Here is a 17,173-nt window from a genome sequence, read left to right on the forward strand (position 1 = left end):
AAACTCACAGAGATCCACCTGCCTCTGCCTCCCAAGTGCTAGGATTAAAGGCATGCACTACCATGCCCAGCGAGAATATCTTTAAAGTCAAAATAGCACATGTTTATTGTAACCAATCTAAATAATGCAGAACCATATAAAACAGAAATTGTGAGTCCCAGGAAGGCCTGGTGGCACAGGCCTATGATCCCAACCACTACGAAGGCTGAGGCAAGAGTGTTGGAAGGTCAAGACCAGCCTGGGCAACTTAGCAAGATCCTGTCTTAAAATAAAAGCATAAAAATAAAAAGAGAAGCTGGGCCTGGTGGCGCACGCCTTTAATCCCAGCACTCGGGAGGCAGAGGTAGGCGGATTCCTCTGACCTCCACAGATGTGCTGTGGCAGGTGTGCACCTACACATAATAAATAAATAAATAAATAAATAAATAAATAAATAAATAAGGAATGGCTTAAGATATAGCCTAGTGGTAGAATGCTTGCTTAGCATTCCTAAAGCCCTAGGTTCAATCCTTAATATTAAAAAAAATAATTTTTTTAAAAAAAGTAAATCTCTCTTGGCAGCCCATTCTCCAATGGTGACCACTGTTGACAGTGTGGTGCCTAGTTATTTAGCTCAGTTTTGGGGAAACAGACTGGCCTTCAACTCATGTTCCTCCTGCCTCTGTCTCCTGAGTACTGTGTTTCTATTATTTAGAAAAGTTACCCAAAAAGTAGAATGATAATTGTGATGGCCAGATGGTTCAGTGGGTAAAAAAGTGCTTGCCACACAAGCCTGAAACTTGAGTTTAGTTCCCAGGACCCACATGGTGGAAGGAGAGAGAACCAGTTCTCAAAGTTGTCCTCTGACTTCCATAAGCACACTTGGCATTTGTACACATGTACTCACACACATACATCACACACACAATAAGTATAAATAGAATATTTTTAAACAGGGTGAAGAATACCACATTGTTCTGAAATTTTATTTTCATATTAGTGAAAGTTGCTATAATTCACTGTTTTTAAGATATTCACCTATGTAGATATATTGTAATATTTAATATACTAAGGATAATTTCCAAAATTTTCATTTTCAAACAATGTAGAGATAAACATTTATGCACACAGGTATCTATACCTTTCTGGGTATAGCACTGTGCCAACATACAGACTCCTGCTGAAGGGATTGCTCATTGTATGGGTTTGACAGTAAACCATTGTCATGTCTCTTAAGCCTTAAGATCTTGTTCCTTGACTTCTTCCTGGCCTTCAAGGTGTCAGAAACAGTGGCTGTACATGAAAAGACAAAAGTCCCTAATTTCCCTTCAAACCAGCACCAGTCTTATCTCCTTGAGTTTATAACTACATAAGTTGTCACAGAAGCATTTGGCTCTTCAAGTCCAGAAGAATCCCAGTTATGGAACTGTCCATCAACCGGATTGCAGGCTGCAGGCTCCCACTCTTAGCAGAGCTGTTTCCTTCTGTGCTGCTGGCTTCGCTCTGGCCTGAGTTGATCACTCTTGTAAGACTTTGCTCACAGTTGCAAAAAGCAACAGACAGCACTTTTCCCAGCCATTTCCTCTGAGCTCTGGTGGGCAGCACTATGGCCTATGGCCTCCAGCAGTTCCACATTTCATACTCTGTCACTGGCATACACTCAGGGGACACAGGAGAGAAGCTGACCAGTGTTAGAGGAGGTGCCTGGCCTGTGGCTCAGATGGGTGGTGTCCCCTCACCAGCATATACGACCCTGCCTCCACATTCACATGCGTGGATATGCACACATATACACCCAAAACACACAGAAAGAGAAAGTAAAAGCAACATTAATTTAGATGGAGCAGATTTCATAGCAAGAAAAGGTATTAATGATAAAGAAATTCATTTCATAATAACAAAGAGGTCAGTTCAGGAAGAAGAGGTAATAGTCTTTAAAATGTATGTACCTGACAATATGTAGATACATGAGGTGAAAACTGAGGGTGTAGAAAGGAATAGATGAATCCATTATCAAGTGGAAGAATTCAGCACTCCTCTCTCAGAACTGAACGAGTATAGCCAGCAGACAACCAGTAGCTGAGATTAACAAAGCCATCAGTCACCTGCATATGATGAAGGTCGACACACTAACCAATCACAGAAGGTCACACATCCTTCTCAAACTCACACGGTATAGCATTTGCAAGAAAAACATTCCAGGCAGTGAGAGCAAAGGAAGATAACAGCGGGTACTTAATAAAACATTGCTTGACAATTCAAAGTACTTGCAGGTTAAATAACACAGCACTAAATATGTTGATCAAAGAAGAAATGTCAAAAGAAAAAGTATTTTAAAGTAGATGAAAATGAAGTCAACGTATCGATTTGGATGCAACAAAAGCAGTGCTTAAAGAGAAATCACAGTTTCAATCCTAAGGATTGGATACATACTCTAGAAAGAAAGAAAGACCTAATATCAGTAATTTGAACTTCTATCTTAGGAAACTATAAAAAGAAGCAAAAACTAAATCCAAAATAAGCCAAAGAAATCATGAAAATTAGAACAGAATGAATCAAATTGAAACAGGAAACCAATAGACAAAAATCAATAAAACTGGGGCTGGAGAGATGGCTCAGTGGTTAAGAGCACTGGCTGTTCTTGCAGAGGACCTGGGTCTGAGTCCCAGCACCCACATGGTGGCTAACAACCTTCCATAACTCCAGTTCCAGGGGATATGATGCCCTCTTTGACCTCTGCAGGCACTGCATGACATAGGTGCACTTTTACACACATGGAGGTATAACACTCATACACATAAAAATTTAAATAAATAAAAAAGATCAATGAAACTAAAAGTTGAGTCTGTCACAAGATCAATAATTGATAAGCGATAACCAGGCTTCAAGTCAGAAAAGCACAAATTGCTAATATCTGAAATGAAAGAGTGAACAGTACTACAGGCCCCATGGACAGTAAAGGGTTAATAAACATCTCCATGCCCATAGACTTGCTAACCCAACTTGCCAAAGAAAACACTATTGAAATGCCTGTATCTATTAAGGAAATTGAATCAGTAATTAATAATCTTCCAAAACAGAAAACGTCATCTCTGGATGGGTTTAGTGATGAATTCTAATAAACATTTAAAGAAGAAACTATATTCTTTCTCTATAGTCTTTTTCCAGAGAGTAGAATCAGAGGGAATACTTACTAACTTATGTCATGAAGTCAGCATTACCCTACTTCCAAAATGAGACAAAGCCAAGAAAATTAGGGCTGAGAAATGGCTCAGCAGTTAAGAGCACTTGCTTCTCTTACAGGGGACCCGACACCCCCCTCTGGCCTCTGCAAGCACCTGCACACATGTAATACGTGTACATATACTCAGACCCACATACATACACATAAATTAAAAACAATAAAATAAATCTGAAAAAAAAAATCTGAGTGGCAAACACCTGGAGTCTCAGTTATTTGAAAGCTGAGGCAGGAAGATCATCAGCCTTGCAATGCAGCAAGACAGGTCTGTAGATTAATAAATTAGTAGAATGAGTTATTAAAAACAAAAAGAAAGCATGGGCCTCAACTCTTATAAGCATAGGTCAATAGACTATCAAAATATCTAACAATGTATAAAAAAGAACTGTGGGGCTGGAGAATTGGCTCAGTGGTTAAAAGTGTACACTGCTCTTGCAGAAGACCCAAATTTCAAATCCCAACGCCCACATTATATGGCTCATAACCACCTGTAACTCCAGCTCTAGGTGATCCACCATCTCCTAGTCTCTGTGGACCCCTGCACACACATACATACAAGTAAGTAAAAATTAAATGTAAATCTTTTTTAATTTATTTTTATTCTATGTGTTATGAGTGTTTACCTGCATGTGTGAAAGTGTACACATGTCATGCAATGCCTGAGGAGGCCAGAAGAGGGCATCAGATCCACTGAACTGAAGTTATGGACAAATGTGAGCTGCCAGTGGTTACTGGGAACTGAACCCAGGTCCTCTGCAAGAGTAGCCAGTGCTCTTAACCACTGAGCCATCTCCAGCCCATATGTAAATCTTTTTTAAAAAGAATTATATACCATTACCAAGGAAAATGTATCCCAAGCATGCAAAGTTTCAACATTTTAATTACTATAATTCCTTACATGATTAAGCTGAGAGAGAGATCATACAATCATGCCAGTAGAGATAGGAAAAAATGGCAAAAAGAAAAAAAAAAAAAACACCTCACCTTATTCTGATTTTTTAAAAGAAAGAGAAGAGCCAGGCATGGTGGCATACGCCTTTAGTTCCAGCACTCAGGAGGCAGAGGCAGGTGGATCTCTGTGAGTTTGAGGCCAACCTGGTCTACATAGCTAATTCCAGGTCAGCTGGGGCTACAGGGAGACCCTGTCTCAAAAAGACCAAAAAAAAAAAAAAGAGAGAGAGAGAGAAAAGAAAGAGAAGAAAACAGAAAACTCGGGGAGGAAGCCTAAAGAACAGTTACAAAACTCTACAATTAGCAAAAACCTTTTCAGGAAGAAAGATCAGGAAAGGCAGAGACATGCCCTAGCAGTTTTCCTTTCCTAAGCTGTACTGGGGTCCTAGTTAAAGCACTAACACAAGAAAAGGAAAAGTATAGTATAGGAATAAAGTTAAAATTGTCATTGTTCTCAGGTAACATGATTGTCTACGTAGAAAATCTAAAGGAATAGATTCCCCTGTCCTCCCAAAACAACTCCTTGAACTAAGTGATTATAGCAAAGTTGTAGGATACAGGATTAATATACAAAAGTTAAGCAGTTTGCCATATACTATCAATCTGTAAGTGCAATTTAAATTTTAAAACTCAATACTATTTACACTAGCATCCAAAATATAGCATAAATTTAAACTTCTGAATTATGGAAGACACTGTCAAGAGTAAAAGAAATAAGTCACAGACTAGGAGAAACATTTTCAAAAATCATTACCCAATGAAGAACTGTTGTCTAAAACCACAAAGAATTCTTAAAACTCACCAATACAAAACAGGCAACTAAAAAAATGAGAGTTTAACTAGATCCCTGACCAAAAAAGATATACAGATGGCAAGTAAATAGATGAAAAGATGCTTAGCATCGTAGTCATTAGGACGTGCGGGGTAAAACCATGAGAGAGCACTGCATTGCCTATCAGGATGGCCAGAGCCCACAACACTGACCTCAAGTACTGGTGGGACCAGGAGCAACAGCTTAGGTTGCAAGTTGGTGGGCCATTTCAAGGACAGCATGGCGCTTCTTACAAAACAAACTGCATTCTCATGTACATCCCAGCAGTTTCACTCTGGTATTTATCCATGTTTTCTTTCTTTCTGTTAACTGTAACAAACATCAGGACCAAAAGCAGCTTGGTGAGGAGAGGGTTTATTTCATCTTACACTTCCAGTGAAATCCATCATTGATGGAAGTCAGGGCAGAAACTTGAAGCAGGAGTCATAGAGGAAAGGTACTTGCTGGCTTGCTCCCTGGTTCATTCTTAGCTAGCTTTCTTACACAGTCCAGATCCACCTGCCTAGGGCTAGTGCTGCCCACAGCGGGCTGGGCCCTCCCACATCAATAATCCATCAGGACAGTCTCTCTTAGACATGGTCATAGACATTCTGATCGATCGGGCGATCCCTCGATTGAGACACCTTCCAATGACTGCAGGCTGTGTCGAGTTGATAGCTAAAGCCAACTAGAACAACCCAAGTGAGTTGAGAACATGTCCAGTTAAAAAAAAAAAAATTCTGTGTGGATATTTATAGCAACTTCATTTTTAACAGTTAAAACTTGGAAACAACCAAAATTTCCTTCAGTAGATGAATGAATAAGTGAACTGTGGTACACTGAACAATGGAATATTGCTCAGTACTAAATATAAATAGGATATTGGGGCACAAAAACACATGGAGGAAACTTAAATGCACATTACTAAATGAAAGAAGCCCATTTGAAGAGACTACATATTATATGAGTCCAGCCATACAGCAGTCTGGAAAAAGCAAAACTAGAGAAAGAGTAAATTTGTGTGTATATATACATTGTGTATGCATGTGTATGTGTACATATATATGTATGAATACATAGTGTATACATATATGTATATAGTGGTTGCCAGGGGCTAGGGAGAAGATAGGGAGGAGCACAGAGGAAGATATGAGCACAAGGATTTTAAATCTGCTTTGTGGTACTGTGATGTACTGGTGACTGTGGGACAGAGGAATCCAACACTGAGGGAGGCCTGGTGTGACCTGTGGGCTTTGGATGATGATGCAGCAGTGTGGGCTCATTGACCGGAGCAGGTAAAGGAGGACATTCTTAGAGAACTTGGCTGAGCTGGGGTCAAGGAATCTATGGAAACTTCTTCCTGCTCAATTCTGTTATCAGCACCTCTAAAACACCTCTAATTTTTTTTTCTTTTTCCTTTTTTATTTTTTCCCCTCCTTGGTTTTTATTTTTATTGTTGTTACTGCTTTATTTGGCTTGATTTGGGGGTGGAGCTGAGACAGGGTCTTACTTATAGCCCAGGCTGCCCTGGAGCTAACTATAGAGCCCAGGCTGGGCAGCAACACATTGTATAACCCAGGCTGGCGAAGAGCTGATAGCTTTAGCCTTCTGAGTGCTAGGATTATAGGCATGAACCACCACACCCAGTTTCATTTTATTGACTAGTTTTATTTATTAGTTCGTTTGTTTATTTTTGAGACACAGTCTCCCTATGTACTACAGGCTTTTCTAGAACTCTCTGTGTAGCTTAGGCTGGTTCAGACTCATAATCCTCCTGCCTTAACCTTCCAAGCCAATATACCTGGCTTTTTAAAATATTTCTTTAGCGGCTGGAGAGGTTGCTCAGTTGTTAAGAGCACTTACTGCTCTTGCAGAGGACCTGGGTTCCCACATGTCATCTCACAACCATCTGTAACTTCAGTTCCAGGGGCTCCAATATCTCTGGTCTTCACAGGCACCTGCACTCATATGCACATACCCCCACACAGACACACAGACACATAATTAAAAATAATAAAAATAGCCTGGTATGGCTATTTTTATTTAAACATGACTTATTCCTAGTAAGTTCCAGGCCAACTGGGATTACAGAGAGACCCTGTCTCAAAAAACAAACAAATAATAATAATAATAACTTAAATATATATTTTTAAATGTTAAGGTGAGAAAAAACTTGTTAACCCTAGAAAATGCTAATGATATATTACTTTATGATTATCAGAATCCCTGTTCTTTTTATGTTTAGAACTGTTCTTGTTCGCCTCTATACATACCTTAAAACAGCAGGAATAACAAAACACTGAAATAGTAACTTTAATGATGTGTTGACTGGGACTTCAAGTGACTTCCAGGTATTAGCTCATTTAAACTCCCAGCAACCCTTTTAAAGTACTTATTCCCAACTTAAAAATGAAGAAATTGAGGGCCAGGGGTGGCCAGGCCATTTGCCCAGAGTCACAGTTTTAAAGTGATAGAAATGGAATTTGAATTCAGACAGTTCCGCTCCAGAATCTATAACCTTTACCACCATCTTGCACACCATTTCCATAGAAAGCTATTGGTATTTGGTGATTGGGTGACCCAATGAATGAAATGAAGAAGCAGCTATTACTAAGCAATAATATTAGTCCATTTTTATTAAAGATATGTAATACAAAATAGCTAAGTATCCATTAATGGTAGCACAGAAAATAAACTTCAGTAAAGTCACAGTGGGAAATGCAATATGTGACTAGGTATAGAGTGTATATTCTCAGAAGCTCAATGCTGAGTTCACAGAGCCAGCCCAGCACAGTGCCAGAGCCCGTGGGAGTATCATCTGCTGCCAGAATGCAGACTGGGAGGGCGCTGTGGAAACCAAGAGTATCCCTTCTGTCCCTTTGCCTGCTGCAGGCTACATGGTGTGTCCCCTGTGTAATGATCTGTGAGCTCTGAACTTACACATGCCATTGCTTAGTAGGCAAATGGTACTTCAGTAAAGGTTTTTAGATGGCTAACACGGGGAACGGGATTAAGAAGAGGTTGAAAGTACATTTGCCAAAATGTTGCCAGTTGCATTTCTTGGAAACAGTGCCAGTAGTTTTCAGTTCCTTTTGTGAGAGTTCTTAAGTTTTCCAGATGTAAAAGTTGTAAATGTACTTAAAATAAACTCACCCCTTAATCATGTAGTGCATGCTCCTCTTGACATGAGCTGAGCATGTAGGTATTATTTGCTAATGGGCAACAAAGACCCCGAGCTGCCTGCTTGGCCTCCTAGCTTAGCCTGCAGCATGTCTCAGGATTTCTAATCAAGGTTTTATCCATTCCCTGTGCTTTTATCTCCTTTGCCAGGCTGAACAGACAAAAGAAGAGCAGAAGCAAGACTTGAATGCAGAGAAGTTGATGAGGCAAGTCTCTAAGGATGTGTGCCGACTTCGGGAGCAGAGCCGGAAGGTGCCCCGGCAGGTGCAGTCCTTCAGGTAAATGGTGACACAGGAGCAGGCGTGCCAGAGGCTCCTCACATGATCTCATTACTCAGGAATTCACCCCAGGATGCAGTAGAGTTGTTACTGTGTCTGTCCCCTGGTGTGCTCTGTCCTGAGGTGGCACACCCACTGGCAGGCTCCAGCCATGTTTAGAGCTTGTCTCCCCAAGAGCCCAGAGCCCCCACCTCAGCATCATGAACACATCTCATTGAGAAAGCGTATCCAGGATGTAGAAAGGTGCAAAAAGGTCATGAATCTGGTAGGGGGGGTCACACGCTCATTTTGCAGACATTCCTTGAACACCATTCTTCCAGGCCCCTAACCTTGCACTGTGCTAATTCCCATAGAACAGCAAGAGAACATGTGCATTTAGGCTTATGGAGAGAAACTCTGGAGGAAGAATTTATTATTTTTAATGTGTATGAGTGTATTGCCTACATGTGTGTAAGTGCACCCATGTTGTGCAATGCCCGTGGAGGTCGGAGAGGGTGTCAGATCCCCTTGAACTGGAGTTACAAATGGTTTTTAGCCACCATGTGTATGCTAGGAATTGAACCTGGATCTTCTACAAGAGCAGCCAGAGCTCTTAACCCCTGAATCATCTCTCCAACCCTGAAACAATGTTTTGAAGCAGGAAAAGATGGGCTCATTGTGGAGCAGGGGAATTTCAAGAGTGGGGCCTGGTGTCAGGCAAGTGAGGCCAGAAGATGGGCGGCAGACGCTGTATACTACAGCTTCGGTGCAGGGATGGGAAGCTGAGGTGTAACAGTTCTGTGTTCTTGTGACATTGCGTTTGACAGTAAAAGGCTGGGATTTCCCAACCCATTGTGCTGGACCACCATTGCTGTAACTTGGATAGAGTGCTACTACTTGGCGTTTTAGAACTCTGGAGTGGTGGCCGGAGCCCTTTGGTGTCCAGGGTGGTACAATCACTTCCACAGTAAGCAATATTGTCAGGTGTGGAAAGTCTTACAACTGCCAGTTGCTAAAATGCAAAACAAAGAATGCATGAATATTCCTGCTTCCCTTAAGAAACCAACCCATTTATATCACTAGGTGAGTGATTAGAATAAGCTAAGACACTGTCAGGGACTGTGAGGTATATGTGAGAGCAGCTTGTGCTGATACCTGGCCTGGGGTGGTAGAGGTCAGGAGGGATCAGGGAGTTGCAGCCGGCAGGACTCAGGCACAGCCCCAGCCCAGCCTACTTCACCTGGAGCCAGGAGTCCAGTGGCCCAGTCTTCTGATTGCTCAGAAGTTAGAGAGCAAGAATTCCATGTGAATATCTCTAAGGTGGGCACTGTAACTGATCCACAGAGTTTAAAACCCTGCAGCTTACAGCAGTTCCTTGCTGTCTCCCAGGATGTCATGACTATTCTCTCTTGTCTTTTTAAATCCTTATTCGTCTCTTACTCAGTTCTTAGGAACTGAGCCAATCTAAAGGACAGTGTATCACAGAATAACTTCTCCCAGTGTCTTTGTATTTCACCCTGCCTTCTCCTCTCTGCTTCTCCTTGGGCACAGTCTTGTTTCGAGCCCCATACTCATTCACTCTCTGCACTGTTTCTCCAGGGTACGAAGTGTTCCATCATTCCTCCCAGCTGCCAAGCACAGCCCAATATGCAGCACACCCTTAATACATATGTGATGGTAGCATGCTATACACAATGTGAGGTTTGTGAAGAGCTACACGGCTCTTGTCTTTGCTAACCCTATAATCCTGAAATCATTTTTTCTATTACTCCCCTAACACACACATTCTATCCCATCATTCCCTGTTTTTCCCTTTGGGTTGCTTCTTCTTATCTGTACTTTGGAATGCAGGGTAATTTTCCCCTTAAGATAGTGAAGTGGGGTCTGGGGAGAAGACTCAGTGGGCAAAGAACTTGCCACTCGAGCATGAGGACCTGAGATCAATCCCTCCCACCCACCTAAGAAGCTAGGTTTGCCTCCAGTGAGAGACCTTGTCTCAAAATACCAGGTTGGAAGCAAGACGGCTCCTCAGGTAAAGGCACCTGCCCCCAAGGCAGATGACCTGACTTTGAACCCTGGGTACATAGTAGAAGAGAATTGACTCCTGCAAGTTGTTCTCTGACCTCCATACACACACCATAGCACATGCATACATATATAAATGTAATTTTTTAATAGTAAGGTGGAGAGCCATTGAAGAAGACAAGAATGATGGAGAGAGAGAGACAGACAGACAGACAGACACTCATACTACTTGCCCTTTGTTCCTGCCTTTGCATAGAGTTAGTTTTAACAAGTTTCCTGGTATCATGGATTCTGTGAGGACACTGGGAATTTCCATGCAGGATTTTGGCCCTTTTGAATCCTCTCCTGTCTGGTTTAGAAGTCCCTGAATTTGGGCTGAACCCCTAGTGGATTACAAGTGGTCTTCTGTTGGAAATTTCCAGGGGAGCTTGCTGGCTTGGTCTATAGGGGATTACAGCCAGAGGGGCTGTTCTTTAAGTCATCTTCCATTTGAAAAGTGAAGATTCAGACAGGTGAGATGGTTTGTGAGTAAAGGCAGTTACCACCAAGCCTGCAGATCTGAGTTAAATCCCCAGGACCAGGACCCACATGAAGGAAAGAGAGACCCTTCCCACAAGTTGTCTTCTAACCTCCACATGCACATGTGGCACGTGCACCCATACACACGTGTGCATACATATAAATAAAAATAAATGTAAAACGAAAAATAGCTTAAAATGAAAACTCTTGTGAATTTTATTGGAGTTTCTGGACTTGTGGAGACAGCTCTAGGGTCCTTGAAATTTTCAACCTCATATTAAGTGGTTCTCTCCCCGCCCGCCCTCTAGGGAGAAGATCGCCTACTTCACTCGAGCAAAAATTAGCATCCCGTCCCTGCCAGCTGACGATGTGTGACCCTGTGGTTTAAAACATTGCTTCTCATCTGCTCACTTTCCAAGGGAGGGTGAAAGACTAAACATTGGCTTTGTTTTGGGGGAGGGGGTCCTGTAACATAGCTGTCAACTCTTGAAGAACTTTGATATCACACCAGAGTTTCATGTTAATTTGTAAAGTACTTTGAATGTAACTCTTATATGTTTAAGAAAGAAAAAAATTCAGATAACAAAAATGGGCTAATCTGGTGCACAAGTGTTGTACAGTATGTGTGTGTGTCACCACTGGGCTTCATGGTGCAAAACGGAACAGGTGCAGCAAGGGCCCGCTGTCTGTCCGCTGAGCTGCCTGCCTGCAGAGCCCAGCAGACAGTGAAGCAGGCAGTACGGGTGCTTCTGAGCTAGAAAGCAGCGCTTTCCATTGAAGGTGAGCATGAGCAAGCACAGCTCTAGGTCCACCTGAGCAGGTGCCTGTTCCTTTCCATCACCTATATCTGAACACCTCATTTCCTTGAAACAGTTTGCTTTTTGGCTTTTATACTTGATGAGAGAAAACAAAAGTATAAAATACTGAGTGCAAAGATATGAGAAATGAGTGTCCTCTTCCCCTAGAAAGATGTGGTTCAGAGCAGAGTAAGAAGAAGGGAGGGGGTGAAACCAGCTCCCGAAAACACCGAAGAAACAGCGAATGCTCAAGTGGCCTCTGTTCCTACCCCACTCTGAATGCGCAGGGCTTCGTGGGAGTTGCTGACTTGCACCAGGGTTTGTCCTGGAATGAGGACGATGACAAGGAGAATCATGCGGTGCACATGGGCTCTGATGACAGAGCTGGTGATACAGAGGGGACACACATTAGATGAGGTCAAGAACAGAGGAAAGGGTACACCTTGATCAGATCAAACTTGCCAAACAGAAAAGAATTTATCAAACAGATACTTATGCTTACTAGAAATTAATTTGCAGCTCTCATTTTTAGGGGATTCTATCATTGACTCACAGCAAGTAGATGGAAGCAAAACAAAAAGTGTGCTGGAGGATTAGTAAATTGGAGTATAGACTGGATCGTTAAATATATATATATTCTGGATGAGCAAACTTGAGACAGAAATTGGCTAAAATGTCCTGTTCTCCTGGTTAGAATTTTAACTTGCCAGACCCAAGTACCTCTTGAGAAAAAAAAAAAAAAAAAAAAAAAAAAAAGTCCTCACTATAACTTTGCCAGCATAAAAGCTTTTACTTATTTTTAATGTAATTTAAACCATACATAGTTTTTAGGTAATTTAAACCATACTTACTTAGTCTGTTATACTGGAAGAAGCAGTTTTTGGTGAGCCATCTTATATAGCAAGTTAAATTATTTTTAATGCAAAATAATTCACGGGAATTAAAAGAAAGAAAAAGGAGGTTCTGTTGGGGGGGGCGGGGATGTTAAGTTCTGCCGGAATCCCCAATAGCAAAAATTTTTATTTTCTCGAATCTATGCATATTTTATAAAGTTCATTTTATCAGAATCAAAGTTTAAATTCAGTCAGAACTTGTTATCAAGTTTCTGAGCCTAAAATTCGAGCGTTATGTTCCACCACCTACATAGAATTTCTTAGAAGATAACTGGACGTGACACTACTTGGAACAAAACCAGCCTAGGGATTGACTTGGTACAGCTCTTCAAGGCTGCCTAGTTCTGTTAGATGACTAAGGAAACCTGAAGTATACCATTCATCCCTGTTAAGGTCAAATGTGAACAGCACAAGTTTATTTAATAGAGAGCTAAATGAAGGTCAGCTGTTTTCGAGCATCTTATTTGACCATGAAGATGTTTATAGAATATTGTGTAGTTGTAACGTACGATTTTATTTTCATTATTTATTTACGGTCTTATTTATGTTCTGTTTAATATATAGTTTGGTTCTGGCCATTTTAAATGTTGGACGTAGAAAGGCTATATTGGAGTATTTACGGCATTATAAATCTTCATCAGATCAACTGCTAACTTTTTGTAATACAAAAAGTTTCAGACAAGTATTAAAGAATAAAATCTGTCTCGGGCTGGTAGTGAGCAGTCATGACCAAGCTTTGGTTTTATTTTACAAAACTTGCTCATTTCTAACATGAGAGGCAAACTTATTTTAATATAATCCTTTTCCACACTTTTAAAATCAGCAATAGTGTTATGTATTTACAGGCAGTTTTTAATAGTCCTTTCACATTTGTACTAACTCAAATAACTCACAATGACAAAACATTTTACTAACTTGATCACAAAACCATATGGACAAATATGAATTTTAATATTATAAAAAACTATTTTTAAAAGGTAGAATTTATTCTGCACAGGGTAAAAAGAATTTAATATTTAGCTCTCAAGTTTGAATTACCAGTATGTTATTACAATTTTGACTCCTAAGTGTTACAGGTACAAAAAAAAAAAAATTACCAGCCAGGTGAACAAAGTTTAGCTGAAGCATGCAAATAAAATCAATTTTAATTCTTTTTGTATTTTTATTTTTGCTATGGCTTTATACTGTATTAAATGTCAGAAGCTCAGGATGGAACTAAATATTTAATCAGGTTAAATTCTGAATATGTTTCTGTTTTGTCTTGTTTGTAAAAGTATGCAAATACAGCACATAGATTAAGTTCAGTTTCTGCACTTTCCGTGTGTTTGTGGACAGAAAAAAACTGTTTTTTTTAAAAAAAACAAAAAGACAAAAAAAACAAAGATATTGCCTAATACTGTATTTCAGTGTTGCTTATTGTTCAGTGTGTTTCCTTCATGGGCACAAGCACAAGCATGTGCCTGAACCATGTACCAAGCAAGTATAAAGTGTCCCATGAAGAATTCCTCAAGCCAGAAGCTTGTTGTTAAAAGTTCTTGTTGGGGTTTATGTATTACGGATAGAAGAGATGGATTATTTTCACTGCACAGGGAAGCAAAGGCTCATGAGTGTCTGCTTCCTCCCCACCCTTACACCATGGAGCAGGCAGTGTGCGCCAAGAGGCAGCGTCCCAGGAGGCCCTGTGTCCACATGCACCTGTCCTGTCCATTGTAGCTGCTCAGAGCCAGGGCAGGCAGCAGGTTTGGCTGTGAAATACAGGGCACAGAAGCAGGACCGCTTTTATGTGGCTGATTCTACCTGAATTCCTAGAATCCAGGATTGCCCTCCCCTGCTTTAACGGATGTGGCTGACATGGAGAAGTCTCTATAGAGACACTGAGGTCTCTGAAAAGATGATGGCCCATCTCCCTCACTTCTGAGTCCTTTTAAGGAGCCAGCAGGTTTCTGGGGGTTTTGTTTGCTTGTTTTTTCTTTTTGTACTTAGATATGGTAAGTTTTAAATAATATCCAGAGAGACCTTAGTTTCCTGATAAGATATCTTAAACACCTGAAAGAAGTAAACGATCAGGAGTCCTACTTCTGTTGCCCCACTGATTCATCTCAGCATGAAGAATACTTTCAGAGATACAGAAATGCTCATATAATGTTTTATTTACCAGTTCTCTCTCTCTCTCTCTCTCTCTCTCTCTCTCTCTCTCTCTCTCTCTCTCTCTCTCTCTCTCCCCCCCTCCCCCCCTCCCCCCCCCGTGTGTGTGTGCAATTATAGCCTATTTTAAAATTGAGGGAGCTCATGCACACTGACTGATTTCATTAATAGGTCCTGATTGCTTTTGGTCTCCAAGTAGAAAATAAAAGTAATTTCCCCAGTTGTAGAAATAAAATGTATTTTAAGAAATTAGTAGCCACAGGAGGAAAATATGCATTTTAGAAAATCAGAAGCACAGCAAGTGGGGGTGACCGTAACAAGAGACCCTACCAAGTCTCGTGCCAAGCAAGCACCTACTGAAGAGTAGATGCCCCTGATCCCTTCAGCTTAGGTTTCTGCGTTGGTGTGTTTCAGCTCCAGTTGCTGACAATAATCCTGCAGTTGGGCCACTGCATAGCGTCCCGAGGCTGGAGGAGCTGGCCTTGAGCAGGCTGCACAGTGAAGCAGACACCCTCCTAGCACAAGGCAGAACCCAGCAAACCAGCCAAGGAACAGCGCCTCCCCAAACTCCCACCTGGGCACAATCTCTGGGATGGTCTCGTCCCAGAACTCCTGTACCGTCATGTGGGCCACCCAGGAGACTGGAGCCAGGACCGTGACTCCCGAGGTCCACAGCAGGACTCCTCCCAGGATCAGCAGCTGCTTCTTGAGCCCCTGCTGTGTCTCTCCAAGTCTCAAGCAGTCCAGGCCAAAGCCCGAGACCAGCAGCCCCAGCAGCCCCAGCCCATTCGACAGAAACATCAAGATCCTGGAGATCCGCAGTTCAGATGGCAAGGCCAGGAAGGAGTCAAAGTCCTTGCACTGCCTCCCCACTTCCTCCTGGATGACGCAGGTTTTCCAGAGTCCCATGGTCCAATTTTCCATCTCGTTCAAGTCCAGGTTGAGGTTCTTCCAGTGTGGCAAGTAGTTTGTAAGGCAAGATAAAACCCATCCCAGCAAAGATAATAAAAGTGCAGCACATTGCATTGCTGTTCGAAAAATTAAAGCCATTATAAAGTCCTATGAGCTCGAGCCAACCCCACTTCTACCCTCCAGTTGCCGTGAAAAGTGTGACACTTGACTTATCACTTGCGGAGCTCAGAAGTATTTTTTCATTGTGTGTATAGGAGGATTCTTGCCAGATCTGCTATTGTTTGATTCCATGCTGAAAACGTTTCAGAAAAGGATAGGGAAATGCTGCAAACCAGTAATGCTAAGGTGTGGCCAAGGCTGTGGTCTTGTCCTGTGGGCTGAATTTCGTAGGAGAGCACTTTGTCAGTGAGTTAAGGTTAAGTGGTCCTAATCCTTCTTTCATTGTGAAGGTATAAACGGCTTTCATGTTGTTCCCAACGTTCCTAACAAGTCAGAGAATTAAGTCTAAATGCAGAAATGTTTAATTGAAGGTTTGGGTTCAGCTCCTCCTGCTTTGTATTATGCTCACAGCATCTGTCAGATTTTCATCTGTTAAGTAGTTCTCACATTTCAATGCGTGTGTTATGATAATACTGGGTGTTATCATTTTAAAAAAAAATAGTTTCAGAGAGAAGTATTTCTTAACCAAATAAATCAGTCTTGTCAGAAATCTCTCTAGACTTTAAATCAGGCCTGTTTTTTTTTTACAAAAAAAAAATCTCTTTGGCTAAATATACTACAAAGCAAACGAAACAATACCAAACTAAATGTCAGGTCTTAAATATGTACCTTTGTGTTAAACTCACTCATGTGTAAGTGATTGTTGAGTTTGGGGCATTTTTTCTTCTTTTCTGAAATAGTCTTTCTATGCTGTGGAAAGTTAGGTGATAGGATCTTACATCAAAATCAACATCTATGTTTATCACTGAAGTCTATCTATCCCCATGTTTTTTGTTTTTAAATGAACACAGTTTTTATTCTGGCTAATGAACTGACAATATCTGGATACTAAGAAAAACTCTTCTGGAAAGGTTTTTTTCTTTGTAAATTTGAAGCTTTTGAGAAAAGACATGAGAGAAGAGATGGGCTACTATCTAAAAGGCAGAGAGGACCACATGTACTGAAAATGTTCAGCCTCCTAAAATCCTCATAAAATTAAACAGGTGCCCAAGAATTTCTAAACACAAGCACTTTCATTTAACAACCAGAGTTACTGTGGAAATAACAGTTTGGGCTGGGCTTAGCCTGTGCTTTCCTGGCACTTAAGAAGAGTTACCATTTTTAAGAATCAGAAATTAATTCTCCTTTCCAGCTACCAATAGTAACACAACTTTCTGATATAAAATGAATATATTAAAGCTCTAGATGACTATATTGGACAACCAACGGCATGTACTCATTTAAGTAACCAAAATAAGTGTTTT

At 41.1% G+C, this 17,173-nt stretch overlaps 2 protein-coding genes across 2 annotated transcripts in view; one reads left to right on the forward strand and one right to left on the reverse strand.

The window, feature by feature from the left end:
• Wwc2 (WW and C2 domain containing 2) overlaps positions 1-12,487 on the forward strand; it is a 208,002-nt gene extending 195,515 nt beyond the window's left edge. Inside the window, exons 22-23 of the mRNA XM_008853555.3 lie at positions 8,313-8,440; positions 11,272-12,487. Of these exons, the coding sequence (XP_008851777.1) occupies positions 8,313-8,440; positions 11,272-11,338 (195 nt within the window). The 3' untranslated portion in view covers positions 11,339-12,487. The remainder of the gene's footprint in view (positions 1-8,312; positions 8,441-11,271) is intronic.
• Positions 12,488-12,651: 164 nt separating this feature from the next.
• On the reverse strand, positions 12,652-16,413 carry Cldn22 (claudin 22). The gene has a single exon (XM_008853554.3). It carries the CDS (start codon positions 15,846-15,848, stop codon positions 15,186-15,188), a length of 663 nt encoding a protein of 220 aa, XP_008851776.1. The 5' UTR covers positions 15,849-16,413; the 3' UTR covers positions 12,652-15,185.
• Positions 16,414-17,173: the final 760 nt, after the last annotated feature.

This window comes from Nannospalax galili, unplaced genomic scaffold (genome assembly GCF_000622305.1).
Source record: "Nannospalax galili isolate Female #2095 unplaced genomic scaffold, S.galili_v1.0 scaffold46, whole genome shotgun sequence".
Classification (NCBI taxonomy): Eukaryota; Metazoa; Chordata; class Mammalia; order Rodentia; family Spalacidae; genus Nannospalax; species Nannospalax galili.